This window comes from Atractosteus spatula, chromosome 14, assembly GCF_055471065.1.
Source record: "Atractosteus spatula isolate fAtrSpa1 chromosome 14, fAtrSpa1.hap1, whole genome shotgun sequence".
Lineage (NCBI taxonomy): Eukaryota > Metazoa > Chordata > Actinopteri > Semionotiformes > Lepisosteidae > Atractosteus > Atractosteus spatula.
Genome location: NC_142719.1, coordinates 12845424 through 12868828, shown reverse-complemented (window position 1 = coordinate 12868828; position 23405 = coordinate 12845424). Strand labels below are relative to the sequence as shown.

General features: G+C 38.1%; 1 protein-coding gene across 1 annotated transcript in view; it reads right to left on the bottom strand.

Moving 5' to 3' along the window:
* Positions 1–538: 538 nt before the first annotated feature.
* The window catches only part of rspo1 (R-spondin 1), a 58727-nt gene continuing 35860 nt past the window's right edge, over positions 539–23405 (bottom strand). The window contains exons 3-6 of the mRNA XM_088932271.1: positions 20225–20416; positions 16557–16706; positions 13992–14183; positions 539–2305 (exon numbers count right to left, since the gene is read on the bottom strand). Of these exons, the coding sequence (XP_088788397.1) occupies positions 2142–2305; positions 13992–14183; positions 16557–16706; positions 20225–20416 (698 nt within the window). The 3' untranslated portion in view covers positions 539–2141. The remainder of the gene's footprint in view (positions 2306–13991; positions 14184–16556; positions 16707–20224; positions 20417–23405) is intronic.

Genomic DNA, 23405 nt, shown 5'->3' with positions numbered 1-23405 from the left:
GTTATATACTCATGAAAGCAATTTTTTTTCCCCGAAAAGGATGACGACAACTAAGTCACTTTTACCCCAGCTGTTTGAAATTATAATAATTCCTGACATAATTTCCTGAAAGCTATACAGTATATACACATCACAATTATCCACCCTACTGTATCTCCACCTTTGGACCTGCCTTGTGATAAACTTTTTGCTCTGAATTGGGGTTCCAGCCCCCTCATCAAGGGGCTTAAGCCAAATTTCTATACCTATACACTGTACCTATAGCTACAGTATACTACCTATACTATACCTATACAGTATTCCTAAACACTCAATACACATCACATTCTCAAATGTATCTAATTCTTGGCTGTCATTATTCCTTGTGAACACCTATTTGGGGCAAAAGAGAACAGCAGTCATTAACAAATGTAACTCTAGAACCAGAATCGCAGCAGCTGAAAATCGTTTTGCTCAGTTTTTTGTGTTTTCATTGAACCACGACACAGATGCCAGTGAGACATGAAGAAAATACGTAGAAACCCATCTGATCCAAGTGTTTACTGTATTTGAGCTTTTATTAAGATAAAGTAAATATGGAAACCTCTTAACTGTTACTACAGCATTTGCGAGTAATATTAGATATTTTCTCACTGAGCCCAGACGACATTCGGTGACACAATCCAATCCAGGAAAAAAAAATAATACCGTCTTACATTAATATTTGGTGTAAAGCAAATTATCCCGATAAAAGCAGACGATGTGATGAACAAATAGTGGTAAAGAACATTGTAAAATGTACAAAAATGATTTGGTCCTTTCAATCATAAGCAAACATTCGCATAACATGACATTGGCTGTATAATAAAGGAACTGTATTTTTAATAACGTTTTGTAGAGTATAGAAAATAAAAGGCGTTCAATTTGTCTGAACTTGCCCATTCCACTCTGCTGGTGGGACTACAGATAATATCACAGGCCTTTCATTATCCTAAAATTTGTGTCTTATCACAATTTTTGTTTCCTCCTCAAATACCAAAACTATTTTTTTCAACAGAATCAGATACAGGACGCTCAACACGGAGCACAACTGTACATATTTACATTTCTTTTATGTTTTTTTTTACCCACTAAATTGTGGGAGACCTTTTTGTACAATATGTTGTAGGAAATAAACAGTAAAGCAGTTATATGGTATTTTCTTTCTGAAAACAGTAACAATTTTTAACACTTCCTTATGTTTAGTTTATTATAATATGATTTTGTGTCAACAAACCACAAATGAGTTCCAGTGCCTTTCTTTTTTTATCAAAAAATAAAAACATCTTAATACTGATCACTTTTATCTCACATTAACTTTAAACAACTTGAGCAGAACTTTGCCTCTATTTTAGGTGAATCTCAAAAGCACTGTGTGTCAATATTTTAAAAAGAGCTAAGTGTCTGAACTGAAACCATCTATGAAGGAGGCCTAGGCAATGGGTGAAAGGAGTTTTTTTCCGTCCCTCTGCTTCTATATCACATCACAACAATAAGGCTACCAGCTACGTATGGCCTAAAACCAGGACATGTCACTGGGGGTGGGGTAGGGAGTGTAGGAATACAGAAGGGCCAGGTTGTATTCGACAAGGCTTGGGGCAGTCTAGGGTAATTTGGTTGAGGGTGACAATACACCACGAAGGGGGCCATTTCTCTGTAATGATGACTCCTGTTCTTACATAGGCAGATACGCACACCTGATAAAGAGTCCAGACGCCACACTGCGAGGGTGTTGTTGTGGTGCCTCATTACTGCTCAGCCTGTGGGCAAGCACACGTGCTCCTTAAAAATGGTACAAAAACAGGGCAGCCATTCAGAAGGACAAACACACGCTGGTGGGGATTCCAGGACACCTAAAATCATGTCTGCCCTAGGAAAATCAGGACAGTTGGTAGCCTTCAATAAAGAGATCTTCACTGACATCAGTTTTGCCCAATATGTACTTAATATTAATACTGTAACACTCTCTTCTTCTGCATCGTTTCAGGCTTCACCGCCGAAGTCCTTTGCATGTTCCTCCCTTCTGTCTGTCTTTCTAGTGTTCGTTATTGCAGCCCATCCTCCAGTTCAGTGAAAGCATCTTAATGCATAGCAGCACCCCACTGGGTCACACTGTCAGGAGGCTACTGGCTGATGCTGGGGGTGATCGTTGGGGCAGCCGTCCCTCGGTGCTGGCTCTTCCTCTTTTTGTTGCCAGCTTTGCCTTCTTTGCTTTTGCTTTTGCCAGTTTCTTTATTGTCTTTATTCCCCTGCTCGTCCTTCTTCTCGTTTTTGTTCGTTACCCTGTCTGAAAACACAAAGAAACGCTTCCGTCAGAACGCGGTGACATCTGAAGTGCAGGAACAGCCTGGTTTGACCTCCTGTACAAATGACTATCAGTCCCCAGGCCTCTCGATCTGATCACTGGAAATACAGTCAACTTTTTGCAGCAGGAACTGATGTGGCCAGAGACTGAAGACGATAGGCACCTGCTCAGAATACAGGTTGAGCCTAAGACCCGGGCATTGCTAGCTTCAGCCTGGATCGTGTTGCCAGCTGACTATGTCAAGGATACCCAAAGAGGCGATACACAACTGGTCGAGCATCTCCAGGGTAGGGAAAGCATTAGTAATACAGGATTGTACCTAAAATCATGTCTGAACTAGGAAAATCAGGACAGTTGGTAGCCTTAAAGAGATCTGATCTTCACTGACATCAGTTTTGCCCAATATGTACTTAATATTAACACTGTAACACCCTCTCTTCTGCATTGCTTCACACTTCACCGTTGGTAGGCTTGCATTGAAATCAGCCAGAAACTGCCACTCCTTCATCTGCTGAAACCTCCCTGTGCATAAGTCACTGAGGCACTGGTAACTTTCCAAATGGCAAGTGGCCTTGCGAGTGGGGTGTCAGAGGAGCATGTCTGCCTATCTTAGTCTCCTGACTGGGTACGGGAGCTGTGCAGAGAGTTTTAAACTATATATAATATCAAAATCATTGGAAATGACACGTTTTTTAAAAGAAAAGATGGCCAGAAGAAATAACATTCAATGTTTTCATGCAGCCCCATTCACTTTCATTCACATCTAAAAATGTTAACATTTCCTTAGTAATTATAGAAATGAGGTTAAATGGGTTGCCAGTTGTTTTTTTTTTAATAAGAGTGCAACTTCATCAGGCTGTTGGTCCCTTTTCTGGCTTCTCTAATTATATATAAACTGCAGCACCACCTATTGAACAATGAAAGTTACAGCATACTTGTTTAATAGAACCTGCCCTCAACATTCTGTACGTCTGCACTATGTTCACAGTTTATAACACACGGAAGCACTAATATACAGTACTTAGATTAAGATCACTTTATTGGCCATAAACAATTTCTTGCATTATGAATTTTTCTTTTTGCATATAACCATGTTTCTTAAGAAAGGACACTACATGATTCCCTTTCTTGCTTTCCTGAACTTTAGTGCAGAGAATGGGAAGATCAGGCAGCAGAAATGAAGTACATTTTTAGAGTTTGCTTTTTTAAGCACAGGTGCAAGATAATCACGTAAAACCAAAGGAAACAAACTTGGTAATCTGTTGGTTTTACCACCCTGGACATTACATAGGATTGAAACTTGGAGTCATTTATTTGCACTAGGAATAGTGGGTGTCTAAAAATGTACCCAGCCATGTTGTTGAAGCTGACAATGTGGTATCAATGAGCTACTAGCAACTAAACAAGGTCTCCTTGTCTCCTTGGTCTCCTTGTGTGCAGCTCTTATGTCCTTATGTCCTTTATTTGGGTTTCTCATAAACATGTAGCCCTGCAGTTAGGTTTCTTTCTGCTTTCTATGCATTCACAGCTAGTGAAAACTCTATTCTGCCCCAGCTCTCTTCAGCTCTGCCTTTGTCTCAGTTGTCTATACACTCTTAAGTGGCTAACTGGCTTGGCAGCAAAACACAAACACTCATTAGAACGGTCTCAAGTGCCTGAAACATGATAAAAAACAGTGACAAAACCATAGGTACTTCTTATGGTCCACTTGCTTAGACTAAAAATCTGTGCACCCTGAAAAAGGTTTATGTGCTCAGTGTTGTGAATTACAATAGCTAGCGTTCCTAGGAAACAGAATCAACAGCTGAATGAGCTGGAGAATCTCCTAATCACTTCATTCTGGTACTGCACACCAACAGCACTGATAGCACCAGTATCAGCTCCTAGGTAATATTTCCCACCTTGCACAATAATTATGAATTATGCTGTTTGACAGAGTGGACATGACCATCTACTGTAGATATATTGCAGATCTCGAACATATCACTTTTATGTTGTTATTTTCAGGAAAACATGTTTTTGGCTATTGCGTTAGTAGGAACAGAATGCTTAACACTTACAGCAGTTGGAAATATTTCTTGTATTTAAGATAACATTAAAATTTTGATAGTTAAATCTTTCTACCTCATTTGAGTCCATTTGCGTGCATGTTTTATAAGAACACAAGAAAGATTACAAATGAGGCCATTCTGCCCAACCAGCCTCTTGTTTTCAGATTTAAATGAACGTTCTTCAATTTCCCCTTATGCCCTCAGGTTTGTGTTTCACTCTTGACACTGAAGAACCAAAGGTGGAGACTATGTGGAAATGTGCTATTATTGCTGTAAGTATGAAAGGCAGCAAAAGTACAAAAGTACAAAAGTATAGTCTTTACAATTTGGACAGGATCTGCAGGTTATAAAACCTAAAATGAATTGGAAGGATAGTCTTGTCCCTGTGAGAATGTTTTTTATTACCAAGCATGCTGTGAATAATGAAACCAAACACACACATTGTGATAAATCTAGGCTCCCTTGATATTTGCAAGTGGAATAAAAAATATTTTAAATTGAAAAAGTCTAAGAGGTTTATTTTGGTGGCAAGGTTTTTTTTTACCAGTGGCTTGGACTGACAATCGGCAATGTACAGTATGTACTCAAGGGACTCAAGTTAAAATTTACAGTAGACTCTTTAAAACAAAGTCTTAAAAGGACATAGGGATTCCTTCACATAATGATAATTGTATACCAAGAGTCATCACATTCCCCTTCCTGGGAACTCATGTATTGATTTCTGTAAAAGGCAAATCACTGTGAATTTCATTTTCTACACAGCTCACTAAACTTGAACACTCTAACTTTTATTTTTATTTTATTATTTTAATTCTAATAAGATAGGATCACTTTATTAGCCATATACAAATTCTTGCATTAGGCATTTGTCTTTGTCCCCAGCTTGCTCTCCTTGAGACACACAGGCGGGGAGAGAGAAGCTTGGGGTCAGAGAGCACAGGGTCAGCCATTTATATGGCACCCCTGGAGCAGTTGGGGTTAAGGGCCTTGCTCAGGGGCCCAACAGAGTAGGATTCCTCTGCCAGCCACGGGATTTGAACCGGCAACCTTTGAGCCACACCGCTCCACCATAACTAATGGTCACTAATGGTCATTAACTAACATTGCCCCCTAAGTATTATATATAAAATGCAAAATTCTACTTACAGTATAACAAATCAAAGAAATTCTGACCTGTTACTTAAGGTAGCAAACACATTTGTAAACAGTTGTAAACTGTTGATTCATGACCCCACCGTACAATAATCATTCTCTGTTTCATACAGCTGCAGTAAATGGGAGAAACTAAATTTCAGAAAAGACTAGCTTTTTTTTCTTGATCTTGATCACCTTATTTGGAAGTGTTGGAACAATAGTACTGTATGGTATTAGTATGGTGCTCGCCCCAACTGGTAGTCTGTGGGCCATTCACCTACCACTGCTTCACCCAGCTGCCACTCAGCACCAGATGTCATGGACACTGATTTGACAGGAGACCTGAATCACCTGGAGACTATTAACTATCTCTCCTGGTTCAGGTGGTTCAGGGATATTTAAGGGCTGCTTTGACTCTGCTCAGGATTTTGTTATAGAGGTCTGTTCCTGAACTTGCCAACCTTTTTTCAGCCAAGTCTCTAGCATGTTTTTCATCTGTGTTTTGTTGGATTCCTAATTTCTGCTTTGTATCAACCTAATTCCCATATCGGTCCTTGGCATCTACAAGGTGTTTGAACCCTGGCTTGCTTTGACCTTGTTTTATCAGATTTCTTCCTAGTACTTTGGAAGGTGTTTTTGGATTCACCATCCAAATCTGAACTTTCATGCTCTTCTACGTCACTGAGTCCCTAACTACTGTAGCTGCAGCACCAAACCACCTGTGTGCTCAGCTTACTCAGTTCCCCTGCCACAAGCAGCATAATTAACTTTACTGTTAAATCATTATGACCTCAACTTATTACAAAACAGAGAGTCAACACTGGCAGGCAAATCCTGGTGAGGTTAAAGCCAGCATCCTTAGGAATGGACTATAGCATAAATACAGGAAAATATGGAAGAACTGTAAGACAAGAACAGGAAGAAATGAGATACAGATGTCATCACCTCACCAGCAGAAGCTATACTGTGAAAGGGCTCCTGTTTTCAATAAGACTTGAAAGAAATTTCTGTCAGGGTAATCTGAACTGAAAGAGTAACAGACTCTGACCTTTTATTATAGAAGACAGTTTGGTGTCTTATTTATTTAGAAGTTCTGATTTCCTTTACTATAGGCCCAAAAATGTCTTAATTTTTTATCTGTTTGTTAAAATAGAGAGATCGATTCCCATTCATTTATGAGAAGTCTGATTAGACAGTGTTGATCGACGCTAACTGTGCTTTTGTGTGTCAGAGGACAGGCGACATGTACTATGCTAGTAAAAATGAAAGAAAGTACTGTGCCTCTGCCATCTCCCAGCACTTCCCCATCACTGAAAGTCACACAGCCCACAGGCGGGCAAACCAGCTCTGTGCATGGAAAGGCATGTCATCTGACCCTGTAAGTTCACAATGCCTTTCATGCTCCAGTGGGTTAGTGGTACTGTAACAGGGCCTACACCAAATGAGCCCTGTTATAGATGTGAAAATTAGTTTAATGTTCATGAAAATGTGTGTTAAAATGTGTGTCATGAATGTGTTAAAATTTCTGTGCTTCAGTAAGGGGTGCTTTTGTCATGAGGGACAAATTCTTAAATTTATCGCTGCTACTTTATCTTTATTCAATACACAGTACAAATTCAAAATTAAATGCTAAACGCCATTTTAAGCAAATTCAATTAATAATAGGTTAAAATAAGTCTTAAGCATTTTTTTTGTCATGGGACTTGGTCAGATGAGTTAAATTCTATCTCTGAGCAAATGCCTTTTTTAAACAAAAAAGGAGAAATCTTGAAGTTCTCAGCATTTGTAAAAAGGCAAAGGCAACTAAATCACTTGTGTTATACAAGCAATGCCACACTATGCTTTTAAAACAGACTGGTGTGCCAATTACAGGGATTTATTAGAAAGATCTGCAATTCAACATCTGAACGTGAGTTTATTTTGCTTGACTGAGAAAAAAAGAAACGACCACAAAGTATGCTTGGGTCAAGCAAGTAGCCACCTATACACAGTACGTTTTTCTAGTGAATTCTTTGTGCTTTCTCTTTAACCCTTTCATGTACTGCACCTTCATATAGGAAGGGATTGACAAAAAAGTTAAAACATAATGCTGGTAACTTTGCTTAGGCCGACCTTCAGGCACATAATTGGTGGAATTTATAGGAAAACTAGACAGGAGACCTGGGACACAGTGTATGTGTCGTGGGTTTTGCCATGACTAATTGTTCTGAAAATTGCTTTGTAATGATGATGCTGTTTTCCCCTTCAAAAGCAATTCAAAACACCTTACGACATCCAACACTATATAAAATAGTTTTGACTTTTGAAAAGTCTGAAACCATCACTTATTTTCTTTTTATAATGGAGTGATCAGACTACATTGACATTTATATTTATATTTACCGTCGCGCACTCTGAGATGTAACAGCTATGTTACAGTTATATATTAAACAACATTAGAGTGCACAAGAAGCTTTTGCCTGTGCATTAATCTATTACAAACCTCACCAAACTGGAACTGCCAAAGGAAAAAAAAAATTCAGCCCATTAATATAATCCGAGAACTTGCACACTAGGACTCTCTACAAAAACGAGCAGCAGTAAGAGCTAAATGCCGCATCTAACATGGTGAATCCCAAGAATTACAGCATGGTGGAGAGATAGGGGTCTGAATGAAAGTGCTGGAATATTTCTGACCCCCTGTAAACCACTGGGCACAAGGTTCTGTAATAACCCATACTGTGCAGCAGCAATATGGGGCGGTGGTGGGGGTGGAGGATCACTTTTCCGTGACAACGGCAACAACACTCACACTATCTGCGTGGAAGAAAGGCCTGGCCATCTACTTCTGTATCTTGCCATGAAAACTCTATGGATAGTGACAGTGGAACTGTCCATAGGGTCGCCATGAGTCGACACCAACTCGGCGACACTCATTCCACCCCCATCCTATACAGTACATTATGCATGTAAATGGCCATATTACGTTTTAAGATGGTGCATATTGAGTTAATTAGATTTTACATTATAAAGTAAATTACTTTATATCACTTGCTGGCACAATTTGACTCTGTTTCTGTTCAAAACATTATTTGCCAAGTTATTTGCAATATCCAACAAAGGCAGTTTCTGGAATCATTTCTTAGAAATACTGTATTTGGTTGTTTTTTAAATGTATACATGCTTTTTTATTATTGTAATCCAGATAAATACCACTATCAATCAGTAACAGCTTTCTGTTAGCTAAAATCTACATAAACCTTTCAAAGAAATGAAGAGATTTGGATACCCGTACTATAAACAAACAACCAAATACACATAAGCACAAACTGTATGTACCTTAAGTAGTTTATGAAACTGTCACTACATCATGTTACTGCAAAATTTAACAAAATGTTTGCACAAAATGTATGTGTCGGACAAAAAATAAACCTTCTTGTCTGGCTTGTCCTCAGTAAGAATAATCTCAGCAAGTATTGATTTGTGGTGGTGCTCTAATTCCTAAGGAAGAAATTTAAGTAGGTAATCAGACATGTGCTGTTTCAAATTCCCCTCAAGCTGCTAAGTTTAGAAATCTGGCAAGCTTCATAACATTTTTATGGGGCAGTTTATAATATTTCACTGTTAATTATTCCTCTGAATCCTAAGTAGAATTCTTTCCAGAAAGCAGGCGTCAAGCTATGTAAATTTACTTCTCATTTCTCAAACAGTGCTGTCATAGCTTGTCAAGCCACGAGCCCACTCCTTTCTGAATAATTACAAGCAAGGCCTTCTCACATTGAGGTTATTCAACAGGGAAATAAAACATTCTTCAAGCATTATTTTTAGAATATTACTTTTTAGGGTTCTTCAATTGAAAGAATCAGATTTATTTGGTGAAATTTTGCATTAGCAAATAACTGCTGAAATAGGTTTAGATCTCACTCCTAATTTATTTTTAATAGATTTTTTATAAGATTACCAGCCCCACTAGCTGCCCTTAGAAATGTGTCATATAAGTTTGATCCTGACAGAGGATGACCTATTGCTGGAGTGTCACATAAAAACACACATCTCTACACTGGAGACAGGTATATAAATTCTTGACAAAATCTGGATGCATCATTTTAAGAGGGCAGAAATAAAGCATGACAAAAAATTCCCTTAAGAGAGAATAAATGTTATTAATGCTTCAACACAGGGTCTCACAAGTATATTTTATTGAGCCTATAATAAATTACATAAAAATGTTATACATCCTCCTAGAGTTATGGCTGTGTCTGCCACAGGGGGATAATAATAATATAAAAAAGAAGAAATAGACTAGTTCTGTAGCAGAACCCACAGAGACAAGAGGATGAATCATGCATCAGGAACTAACGCGTAGATTCAGGACCTACGTTTTTGTCTTATCTGATTAATGGAGCTCAAGGAATTTAAGAAATTTGTTAAGGTACTGTGCAGTGGGTCGATTAGAGAAACAGGGCTTGACTGAAGAATCTCCTGGTAACAAAAACCAACTTGGAACACAGGAGCACAGAATCTACAAAATCTGTAGTTCTAATGTTCTCATAAGGGCCAATCAAACCAGCGTTGACATGTGTTGGTGACAAAGTAGTGAATATTGTATTAAAAAATTATCAAATTCAATTAAATTTGTCTTAGAAGGCTTCATTAATTTTTCTTTGTATTTTTATTCATATTGTATTGATGATATCATTGAAGACTTGACATACTACTGTACATAGACAGCCAGACTTTTCCGGTGTACAGTAGCTTGCTGCAGCTCTGGAACATGCATGCGAAATGTATGTGTATTTGTTCCTACTACCAGGGTGGATCACCTTGCGCTGATTAATTTGAATTTCATTTGCTACATGTCTGCCCACTGCATGACATTGATTCTTTTCATAAACTCACTCCTCCTATTTGTGTATCACTCACAAATTTAACCAATTCACTAACTATATCAAAATCTAAATTGTTGATACAGATCAGACAAAACATGGCCTCAGATGAACTCTTGTGGCACATCACTTCTTATACCAGCCCAGTTAGTGGCTATGCTCCTTAAGATGACCTGCTGATTCCTGTTACATACAGTCAACATACTGTATGTTACCATTATTTTTTAGAATTATTAACATCAACAGTAGTATTGCAAAAATGTTTAAAAAGGAGACATAGTGCTCTCTAGATCTGTAACACATAGTCTAGTTCTTGATATTTCAGAAATGTTCTCATTGTTATAGATTAAACTAAATACATACTTCATACATTTTATTTTTTGGTGTGTGGCAAGGGCTTAGACTACATGAAAAACATTCGCATGATTCAATGAAGAGTTGGGATATTGCTTGTTTCCTTGGCTTAAAAGCAGTCCGCTAGTAAATCAAAAAGCAAAAATACAGCCTCGTAAAATGTTGTAACTAGGGAGTTTGTTTTTTTTATTTAGTAGACAAATAAAATCTTATTGGGATTATAAAAACATACTTCTAGTCTATAATGATCAGCTAAGCAAACAGAACACATAAAAAATTAACCCAAGTCAGAAAACAACCAAAAAAAACAATTAAAGAACAAAGGGAGAACTCATGCTTGTATATTTTTGAATGAACCAATATGTTCCATTGTTAATGTGGTAAAATCTAAAAAGCTCATCATTTATACAGTATGTCTGCTCTTTAAAAGTGCATGTTTTTAACTACAGCTGAAATTCTTGTAGATCCCTTAACATAAGTTAAATTAGAAGCAGAAAAATGGTCAATACAGATAGCATTTACTATTGACCTCTATATTATAACTATACTCATGCACAGTATTTTTTTTACACATTTCTCAAGTCTGTGAATTGTAGATTGAATACCACAATATAAATAAATAGTCTAGAAATTAGCTAATATAACACAAGACTCTATGCCACTACACAAACAGCACAAACAGGCTGAGTATAATCTTTCTTCTCCGTGTTTCTCACACTTCAGCTCTGATTATAAAACAGTACAGGGGAAAAAGAGAACATTCTTACTATAACAAAAGAAACAAAACAGCACACTGGGTTTCCCAAACATTAGGAACCCAAATTCAAAAGAACAGATCTCAGCTTCAGGCAAAGCACGATTGACTTGGGGAGGTGGAGACAGACTTCCATCACCTTCCCTGAACAGAACAATCCCCAGATCTCAATCCTTTTGAAACCTGGTGGAAAATGTGAAATGTGTGGTTCACTCCCCCCCAGAATTACATGCAGATGAGGGTGTTCCTGCTTTAAGGATGAGATAGAATTGGGTTGCATCTGACGAGACCCTGTTATTTGACCAATGATAAGAGTGGGCATTACATATTTGACTAATTTATGCCTACTTGCTAGTAGAGCTGCTCTTTCTGCTCCCAGAGGCCCAACATATTTTCCATGTGAGCTCCCAGGATTTAGGTTTAGGTTCAATTTGCTGTTATACACTTTTTCTCTGGTCTTGTTAACATGTCTAGTGCACTTCAATGCATGTTTACATAAGCTGCCCTGAATGAAAGAGAAACAGAAAAAAAAAACTCAGCTGCTCCACGACGCTATGAGGATAACGTTACTTGAAGACTGTCAGGTCCTCTTATTCATTCGCACGTAAAGTAATACTTTGTTCTCAGGCTGATTAATGGAAGACTCATTTGTCAAATTCTCCTGCCAGGAGTCATCTCCTCGTGCAACTGCTGGAATGTGTGGCACACATATGGTAACACTGCACCTCTCCACAACTGGTACACTGCACATCAAAATAATTAAAATGAAATGTCCTAAAAGTACAAGATTTTGACAATACCCAAAGCGTAACATTAATGCACTAATGGTGCTCGACTTTGCTATGTAGTTTTTTAAGTCTTTCACTGTACTGTATGTAATACAGTTAGTGTTGCACCAAATAGAATATAAATATATTTTTATATAAAAAGGATTTGTCTCAGCAGCATCACCAAAATGTTTTTTTCTTGCATTTGGGAATGTAAGCATTTCTTGCTGTACATCTGTATTTATGTACTGTAGATGTTCAAGTGGCAAACCTGCACCCTAGGGGGAGTCTGGAGTGAATTAACCTGTGGGATGAGTGGGGACCCCCTTGAATCATCATCCGTTTTGGGTTATGGAAGGTACTGCACAATCTTTGTTCCTTCCAAAGTTTTTTTTATAATGATGTATTTACAGCTCTTTTAAGGAGAGGTAATCCTCTTCTTACCAATGGGGATGCTTCATTTAACAAAAGATATGTGTCTGTTAATACGGGGGACACTGCTCTCTTAATGTGATCACTGTATTTGCTGCCTTACCAAATATTACAGAGTGTGCTTAACAGTGGGTCTGTCCACCTCTAGTAGTATTTAAACTTTGCGTTATTCTACTAGATATTTACAAATGCTGATGGCGAATATATTATAAAATTAAATATTGGAAAAAGGTAGCCACTTTCAATAGCCACTTTCTGAACTGCTCTTCCTGTTTTTATATCCTTGACCCCCTGCCTGTAAACTCCTGAACCTTGTCTCATGCTGCCTTCAGTGTTGTCCCAGAGGTATATGTACCAACAACCATGTTTTGCAAGGTTACTTAAATCAGCTTTCTTTCCCCAAGCATAACACATACAGGAAAAGGCGTGATCTGCTACTAATCTGTGAGTACTAGCATGCGACATAACACATATTGAGCTATCTCTCTACTTTAGACAAGATGGGTCATGTTGATGGATCATTCTCTAATTTTTGGTGAGGGTAGTGTTCAGCAGAAACCTTAATCTGCCAGTATTGCATTCCACAGATATCTTTAGTACTTACTTGCTGCAAACAATTCCACACTACAGTATTTATTTTATCTAACTAAAGGAAGCTAATGACTTCCATTTATAAGCGTACACAGTTTAATAATAATAATTCCTTAAACTTACATAGGGCTTTCCTGAACACTCCACTCAAAGTGCTTTACAGGTAATGGGGACTCCCCTCCACCACCACCAATGCGCAGCCCCACCTGGATGATGCAACGCCAGCCATAGTGCACCAGTATGCTCCCCTCACAACAGCTATCAGTGGGGAGGAGAACAGAGTGATGAAGCCAGTTCATAGATGGGGATTATTAGGAGGCCATGATTGGTCAGGGGGTAATTTGGCCAGTACACCAGGGTTACACCCCTACTTTTTTCGAGAAACACCCTAGGATTTTTAATGACCACAGAGTCATGACCTCGGTTTTATGTCTCAAGCGAAGGACCGTCCTTTTTACAGTAAAGTGTCCCTGTCACTAAACTGTGGCATTAGGACCACACATACCGCAGGGTGAGCGCCCCCTGCTGGCCGCACTAACACCTCTTCCAGCAGCAACCTTAGTTTTTCCCAGGAGGTCTCCCATCCAGGTACTGGCCAGGCTCACACCTGCTGAGCTTCATTGGGCTGCCCATTGTGAGTTGCAGGGTGATAAGGCTGCTGATTTAGTTTTTAGAAGCGAACTCATTGCCTGCTGTAAGCCTGCACTTGCAGACACTCACCTCCTTTGGTGCAACGCTTCTTCTGTACCGTGCACTTCCGACTTTCTGTTTCCGGAGGGCACAGCGACGGGTCAGCGCTGGCTGGCTGCAGTGGCTCCCTGCTTCTGCTCTGAGTGCCCTTCCTGAAGCCACAGTTCCGGCCCTTCTTTGTACAGGATCCCCAGGGCCCCCACTCCCCCAGCTCACACTGGGCTGTCAGACACAGGAGAGACACAGACAGACTGGTTGGTGATCTTGTGCAGTGCGCAATGCCATAGATCTCGTTTCACATTTATATTTACAAACAAGAAAACATCATTTGCCCGATGTCAAAAGAAGTGGGCTGAATAGTAGGAGGAGGCAAGACATCTTGGCCACTCTTTTCCCAGAGGATGATGAATGGTCAGGACTGACATTTAAGAGCCAGGAAGGTGAGGCTTCTGGATCTGCAGGGTCTGCTGGAGTGAGTTGCACCAGTGGGAGAATGACCTGAATGAGCGAGACGCATTCTATTATATTTAATGTTATGGAATTGCATATGATCAGACTAGAGGATCATCGGAATTTGAATAAGATCCTAGGGAACAGTCAGCATGGATTTAGAAAAGGCAGGTCTTGGATAACTGACCTGTTAGACTTCTCTAACCATGAAACAACAGTATCGGACACTCACAGAGCATATAAAAGGGTATATTTACATTTTCAGGCTTTTGAAGGTATCTCATAAAAGCTTAAAACTGCAAATGGAAGGAGTAGAAAGTCTAATAAGATTGAGTTGTCTCAAATCTTACCATTCGAGAAAATCACTTTGTGACTTTTTGGACAAATTCATGGGCATCAATATAAATATGAATACAGTGACAACCAGAGAATATTATAATTTATTCCTTGCATTTTAATCATATAATATTATTCTCTTCCATATATGTGAGGCATTTGAAATCTAGGTACTGTACTGTATGTGTTATAACATTCCTACAGTGGAGGATAAGAAATATTTAACGGATAAATAAACTAAATGTTTAAATTGAGCTGCTCACAGACATTAGAGAGCAAATATTTTTCCCCATTACCAAGGGCCAGTTCAAGCTTAAGGTTTTAAAACAAATAAAGCTGGTTCGTTTGTGGAGAATATAGGAAAACACTGTCAGTCCCCCCCTAAATTACATTCCAATTGTTCCTGATTTTATTTACAACTTAGAAATACTGTACATCCTCCATCTGATTTTCTTCACAATTCAAAATAATTGTATCTGGCTTAGTTTTTTTAATCAAAAGGAATTAGAACATTTCTTCTAAAATGCTCTGGTGAGACATCAATTTTATGATTAAAAATGAGAAGTTGACAGTGCCAAAACAATATAAATGTGAAAAGAATAAGCGATAAGACTACAGAGGTATCCAGTAAAATGGGGAGAGAAGAGTGCCAAAGTATGTCAGATACAAACGCAGATTTTCCACTGTGCCAAATGACTGAAAAATTAAATGTGGTTTCAAATACTAATGTTATTAGTCCAGTATTTGCTTACTTCTGACATAAATATTTTAAAAGAAATCAATACTTTTTAACTCCCACGGGCTTCCATCCAAAATGGGTTCACAAAAATTAAGACCAGCCGGAAAACTGTACTGAAACATTAAATGCAGCCCTGATGTTACCCCAACACTTTCACAAAGTACTCCAGTTCCAGTCACCCTTTTAACCATTGTATCTGTAAGCCTTTTTTTTTACTTCATGCTCTTCTGGAAGAACAGTCAATTTCCCCTCAAATATGCATTTAAATTTTTCTCGTTTAAATGCATTTAAATGTTTAAATGTTTAAATGCATCTCTAACACTTGCTTGGCAAGATGCAGTCCTAAATCCACAAAAGTTGCTAAAAAATAAACAAAATTCATTTATTCATTTAAAATTCACCATACTTTAACTAGAAAGACAATTTCAGATTAAGATCTGTTTTTCAGGAAGGCTAGGGTCTGTGAGTGGAACAGTTTATGACTCACGTAAAGGCAGGACTTCAGCAAGGCCTTCTATAAGCAGATTTTGGATTTGACAGTAGCACTGGAGTAAAACACCCCTGATTTTAAGAATAGCACCGTGGGGTTACTAGTGCCCACAGTGTGTAATGTATTCAATGCCTCAGTCACTCAGCTACCCCTTCAACAGCTGGAAAGTGTCCTATGCTGGAAAATGTTGAGTCTGGAGCTAACATTGGAGATGAAACAGCACCACCACCTACTTATCCACCAAGTCCACTTTCTTGTCAGCAGCAACATGCTTTTCAGCTTTCCCATCTTCCATCTAAGAACCCTTGCTAAACGTCTAGGATCTGACTAGATCAATATTCAGGGTGTTATGGCTGATATTCAATCATAGTGTAGTTCATCAGTCAAGCAATCACTATGGGAAACAATCTCCATTACTTTCATGTATTTGATGGACTTTCTTCCTATTCATGTCCTGTGTATGACAAAACCTGAGGAACTAGCCAGGGAAACGCAGGCTGAAAATGTGTGAGGCACAGGTTTTTGGGGAAGGTAGTTTTGTGAGTCCTTGAGTCGAAGCAGAGAGCTGCAGTAGACTCACCCACACTGGTGCACTCCATGGTTCCATTTGGGGTGGTGAACCCATCTGGGCAGCTGGAGTAGCATCGCCCTCTGTGTAAATATAGTCCTTCCTTACATTTTGTGCAAAAATTTCTACTGAAGCATGCCTCACAGTTGTCTATTTTACATTCTGAAAGAAAGAGAAAAAGACAGTACAATGTCAATACTCTGGCAGTTCAGCACAGCCAATATTTACAGTCATGGGCAAAGTCTGGCTTTCTGTTTGCTCTTTAAAATGGGAGGTGTGAGAACTTTTGACCTTTTCAAAACAAAAACATTTCTACGGGACATGAAGTTTAATATGTATATTTTACCCGATGCTGGTTCATGATTTATTGCTTTCTCATCTCTGAAAGTCAGCGCATAAGACTGTAGCATAACTAACAGAAAATCTCATATCTTATTTCACCCATAATGTATTTTTCTTCAATTGGGTTTCAAGATTATTAGGTAATACCAAATCTGTCCTAGCCATACGCAGGGTCATGGGGGAGCTGGAGTCCATCTCCGCAAGCAATGGGCGCAAGGCAGGATGCACCTTGGACCAGACACCAGTCCAATGCAGGACACACGTACAGATACAAACACTCACACTCACAAGGGGGAAAGTTTTCCCAGAAGCCAATTAGCATGTTTTTTAACTGAAACCAGAGAACCAAGAGGAAACCCAACAGAGTATCTGATTAGGTCTAAGGTTGTACTTATAGATTATCGTAATATAAATATAAAACCAATTAAAAGATACGGCAACCTATTTTTGATCACTGAGGCAATTGGTAACTACAAACGCAAAACATTTGGTGCCTGATTACTGTACCTAGTCTGTATGACCTGCAAAACATTTCCATGACATTGTTACGATCAATATAGTAATATTATGGACACTTTCTGAAATAAAAACACTCTAGATATCTGGATTGCTTTGCTGGGACAGTATAGTGCTCTCAAAAATTCATTACTGATGCACACAGCATAGTTTGCCTCTGTTATTGTGCTATCTTACTTCTGCAGGTCAACACATATTGATATTAATGCAATGTCACTCAGGAACTGATTACAATATTATTATCTCTCTTTCTGTAAACTCACTGTCCAAAACATTAGGAACCCCAACAAATATTGTATTGCACCTTATTTGAGATCTGGGGATTGGTCTAGACACTGTTCCGAAAAAGCGAAAACAATGGAGATGGAATGGAAAGTCTGTCTTATTCTTCTCAAGCTAGACACACATAAAGATAGTGTTGGGTCTCACAGTGGGAGAATGTGTTAGAAATCTACCCCAGCTTTCATAACTCATATAACTAAGAGTTTGAAAACTTCAGATCACAGCATAGATGCAATATAGTAATGAAGTTAAATATTGCCAGCATGTTACAATAGCTCAGATTTATAAGTTATTATCACTATTTTGTATAACAAATAAGGCAACTAGAGCCGTTACATATACTCCATACAGATCTGGGACACAGTGAGGTGCAGAACCTTGGAGAGCAGGCACAATTTACAGTATATCAGCAGAAAAGGTTGGATATGAGTGTGACTTGGGAATTATAAACCCCAGAAATCTCAGCACTCAAAAAGGAAATAAGAAAAAAAAGGAAATAAACCCTAACAGAACCAATAGACAAGTGCAGAGGCCAACACAAGAGACCACCTAACAAGGGCTTGGTGTCCGTGAGCAGTAACGTATACAGTATATCCCACCATTAAAAGATGCCCTGAAACATTCCTCTTCCGAACAAGGAGAGACGATACATGTAGTACAGAGTATAACACACTGGGATTACATTCATAAATGTCATTTTAGCCAAGCCTGGGTATTCTTGAGCAGAAGGGAACTGGATTAGAATATATAAAACAATATATTACATGTAATATACAGCTTGGGTTATCATAAATAAGGGTTCAATGGATATGCTGTGATACTGATATATTAACTGACAGTCCACAGCCTCTCAAACACAGTATGAACAACGAAAATCCACCTACAGTATATCTGGGCTCCCCAGTGTATCAACAAGCAAGGGCACAGGTGCGGTACAGGCTGAGCCCCATAGTGAAGACACTGTTGTATTGCTGTTTGTGTTGTATTTCTAGACATGTGACCAAGGAATGATGAAAATAGGATGGTTTTCCAGAGCTGTCAGTGACAGCTGCATCATTCCTGCTGCTGATGCTCTCCCTCTCCTGCCAGGCACTCAGGATCAGACTGCTTTTCTACAGAAAGCCTGCATCATTGACTCTTGCTGGTTCGAGACTTGTGCTACATTTGCAAAAACTCTGGGAAGTTATACATTCAAAAAAAGTTTAAAAAAAAACACATCATTGATGACATGGCATGATGAGACAGGAAATGTACTTGACGTTTTTTAAAATAAAGACCAAGAATGATTCTAAGACAAGATAATCCAAAAGGTCAAGGATACCTGCCAGCTATTTGGGATAATTACTTAATTAATTACTTCAAATGAAATCTCTTTCAAGTGGTTTTATTTTATTAAGAGATTTTTTAAGGCATCTGACCAATATTAAATGCTGCTACAATACAAAGGTGGGGAGCTTCATGCTATAGCATAATGTAACAACTGGAAGATGGTCTTCACACCATTCTAACAAACACCACGCTAAAAACAGACTTAAAATTAACAGTCTTCAACCAGAGGATACATGACTTCTAAGAAATGTATATTAGAAGCATTGAATTGTATTGCATTGGAGTCATTATACTCCAATTTGTATGTTGGTACAGTATATCTAAAGCAAATAAGCAGGAGAGAGTTCAGAGCAATGAGCGTCTACTGTATTTATCTTTTCACTTATGAGGCTCCTCCACACAGGCCTAGAATCTAAAGTTAAAACCACAGATGCATACTAACCACAGTGCTTGTATGCATTTTGTCATGTCAACCCAAAATAATAAAACTGAGGTCCAGTACAGATAAATGATTTTTTTACAACTGTTTTCGCTTAATCTCAATATTTGTCTTGCTCTAAAGGAACAGACATTGGAAACAGATTCCTAGTGAAATCCACTTAGTGGAGCCAGAATAACCACTACTAGTGCAAACACGAAGATGAGAATATTTTACATTAAGGCAAAAAACAAAGATATTTCACTGTGACTCCGCAGTTTGAATAATAAGGAGTGGGGAAAAATGAAGGGAAATAATTTCTTGGTTAGCTTTTATTTGGTTAAATAAAAAAAACTAATTTAGTTGCTTAAACAACCTTCCTGTGATAAGTTGGCATATACCAAATATACCAAAACCTTATTGTGATTCAGAATCGCCATTTAAAAACACAGGTTTGTTGGGGAGAGAGCTAGGAAGTTAGGTAACCAAGAAAACAATTTGCAGTAATAATGATTTTTACATTTCTATATCACATAAACAAAAAGCACATTAAATGACTAGTGTTACAAACTTAATGGGAATCTTGTAGAGATGACCTGAGCTGTCTATTTTGACGGTACCGTCTTCACACAAGAAAGAACCCACTCCACTCGCATACGCACACCAGCAGTGAAATACTGTAGATCCATTTTTTTCTCTCGAGTGCGACCTGAGCTCTTTACACAACAAGGGTACGGAGTGTGCTCACACATAAACCATCAGTCATTTAAGAAAAGAATGTGAAGGTACTTACTGGTACATTTGTTCATATCTGGATTTCGAACTCCAAAATACCCCACAGGACACGATGCTAAGCAAACTCCTGTTTGCCTGATGTCATTTCGCTCCAGGAGAATGAAGAGTCGGGGCAAACACTTCAGGCACCCATTGTATTCTGAGCATAGCTCACACCCCCTCGAACAAGAAGGGGGCACTTCAGTACTTACTGAAAGAGAGGAGGACAAATATCAGCGTACCATCATACAACTTTATTAAAAAGACTGAGGTCCTTCAGCTCCCTGGCTCTCATTTATAGCTTTGTTTCTCACTTTCTGTCTCAACTTCAAACACTAAAATCCAATAAACCAGAATCATTAACTTAATGAATTGGCTCCACAACTGACCAGAAAAATCTGAATCCATTTCTGGTCAAAGAACTCTGCTCAAGATGTAAAGAATTTAGATTTTTGAGGGTTTCATTTTTATTTAATCTGTTGCTTGATTTCTATAGTCACATAGCTGTCACTGTTTAACATTTAAGTCAAAACTATTTTTTGGTATTTTTGATCAATAAACAGAAATAGCTCTCCTAGGTTTACGGAGCTTTGGATTGGTATTTATCCTTTTCCAATGATGTCTCATTGTGTTGAATAACAAATGATGGATATGCTTTTTAAAGTGAATATTTTTATGATTTAATGTTAATTCACATGACAGTATATTTGTAATTTTCTTCTTTGAACTGTTTCTTGCAGAAAAGACAAGACGGAGACAATTAGCCCATACTAGTTTGTTTGGTTGCAGGTAGCTAACTGATCTGTAAATCTCATTCAGACATTTCTTAAAGCAAAAAAAGAGTATTTTTTTTCATGTTTTCATTTCCCTGTAGTTTCCACTTGTATCCTCTGGTTCACGTGATTGGCCACGTGGACTTTTCATTGCTTTTTAGGAAATCAAATTTGGTCCCTCTGCAATCTAAAATATGTCAGTTCTTTTAACCTGCTGCTCTGGGACATACAGTACCTTCAATCCTGGAAATGTATCAGGCTGCTCTGGTGCATTGTACAAATTAAATGGAACATCTTTCAATTTATATTCTGCACTTTAACTATACATTGTGGCATTCTGTTAGTCATTTTATTATCTCACATTGTACAGAAGACAAAAATCAGCACCTTTTAACCATGTTGTTGAAGCTATTTCCAGAGCTGACTGGAGGATATCTTGGACCTATTACAGTAGCTACTTGCAGTCAAATAACATAGATGGGCTGAATGGCTTCCCATCATAACCTTTCTTATTTCATGCTTCCATGATGGTGGTTCTGAAGGTTACAAGAGTAACAAATCATTAAACATAAAAAATCGTAACTATTACACTTCCTTACATGTAACCTAGATTAGAACTTCTACGTTTCTACTCTATCTTTGGAAATGGAAGCTGAAAATGGATGCCTTTTTCCTTTGGTTCAGAATTATCCAGTCTGATGTTATCACTTGGTTTATTCGATGATATTCAGCAATGACTGCGGTTTACTTTCAGTAGACACAACATTAAATATAGAGGCTTGACTTTTTGAATGTTCTTGATGTACTGTAGGCTGCTGCTGCTGTGCTCTTTACCATTTCCTTATGTATTAAGTTTTATACAGAATGAGGTTTTTGTGAACCACAGGTTTGTCTACAGAATGTGCAAAAACCCAGGTTTACTGTAGGTATAGTGAAATTAGATCTTTGTGTAGGACATCTCTGGTTATGAGGAAGGCTACAAGGAACACCAAAGCAGAATAATAGTAATAAAAATAGGAGAATATGACATTACCAATGCATTTCATACAATAGTAAATCAAGGACTGTCATTCCCCACAACTTAAAACCCTAAGGAAGAAGGAAAGTAGGCTTTTTGCCAGGAGAATTTGCAGGAAATGGTCAAATAATAGAAACATTCTGTGCAAGATTATTGTACTGTATTAACTTTATATTATTTTGAGAGGTGGAAGCTTTAAGGTGGTTAATTGTAAGGTCTCATGTAGGATCAAATTTAGTCATGGTTTTTTGGTTTTAATAATTGAATTAAAATTTAATTTAGTCATGGTTTTTGGCTTGAATAATTTTGACATTCTCTATAAAAAAAACTCTACCGCTTTGCTTTTTATAATAAATCTTTATCTTGTGTGTGCCCACACCACAGCCTACACACAACCTGGGAAGTCCTCAGTCTATTCTCAAGGGAGGAGTCTCGCAGTGCCTGAAAATGTGACGAGATGAAATCACTGAGTTTGCGGGATCAAGCTGGATGAGGCAGAAGACAAGACATTCTCACAGAAGAACCTTTCCACATAAAAAAGGAATAGGAAAATGTATAGGCCTGAGTATGTAAGCATCAACATAAAACACGTAATGAGGGAGACTAATGTACTGCAGAACCTCAAAGGTCGACTTTGCAATTTGTGATATTTGACGCCAGAAGACGAAAAGGTTTGTGATATAACATACACACAAAACTTACTGAAGATTTTACGATCACATACATAAATGATTGATTACTGTGAGACCCCCTTCTGAAATCAAAACTGAATAAAAAAAACTCCTGCAGCAATAACATTTGAAGGAAACACACAAAGGGGAGAAGAACAGAGAAAGTGAGGAGTAGGTTATTTGTCATATATACATGTACGTTTAGTGTCTTATTCACTCCATTCTCTTGGGACGTGCACAGCACGACAGACAACACCACAGAATGTACTCTGTACATTACAAAACAGTAAATAATAAATGACAATCACAGCTGACCTTCATGCACATGATGATGCATAATGAAGATACAGTACATATCTTGTTTCTAGGCAGTCTTGTACTGATGGGACATTTATTAAGATTTATCAGTGCTGTATTTCACTTAAATGCTAAATATATCGAAACCAGGACATCATCTGTCATGTAGTCTTGAAGGTAAGGTGGGCATTAAAATGGTAATTTACTTTCCAAAGCAATAATCCAAAGCAAAGTTCTAAGATACCTTGTATGAAGTCCCATTAAAAGCTGTTAAAGCGTGTAACAGCATCCTTATCAAAAATAATCATAACTGCACCCAAACATTTCAATTAGATTAGCTGCACGAAAGTCACACTTAGCAAACTACTGTATAACTACTGTATAATGTAGTTAATCATACTGGCAGTTATGGCATAATTATCTTATTTTACATTTGCCAAT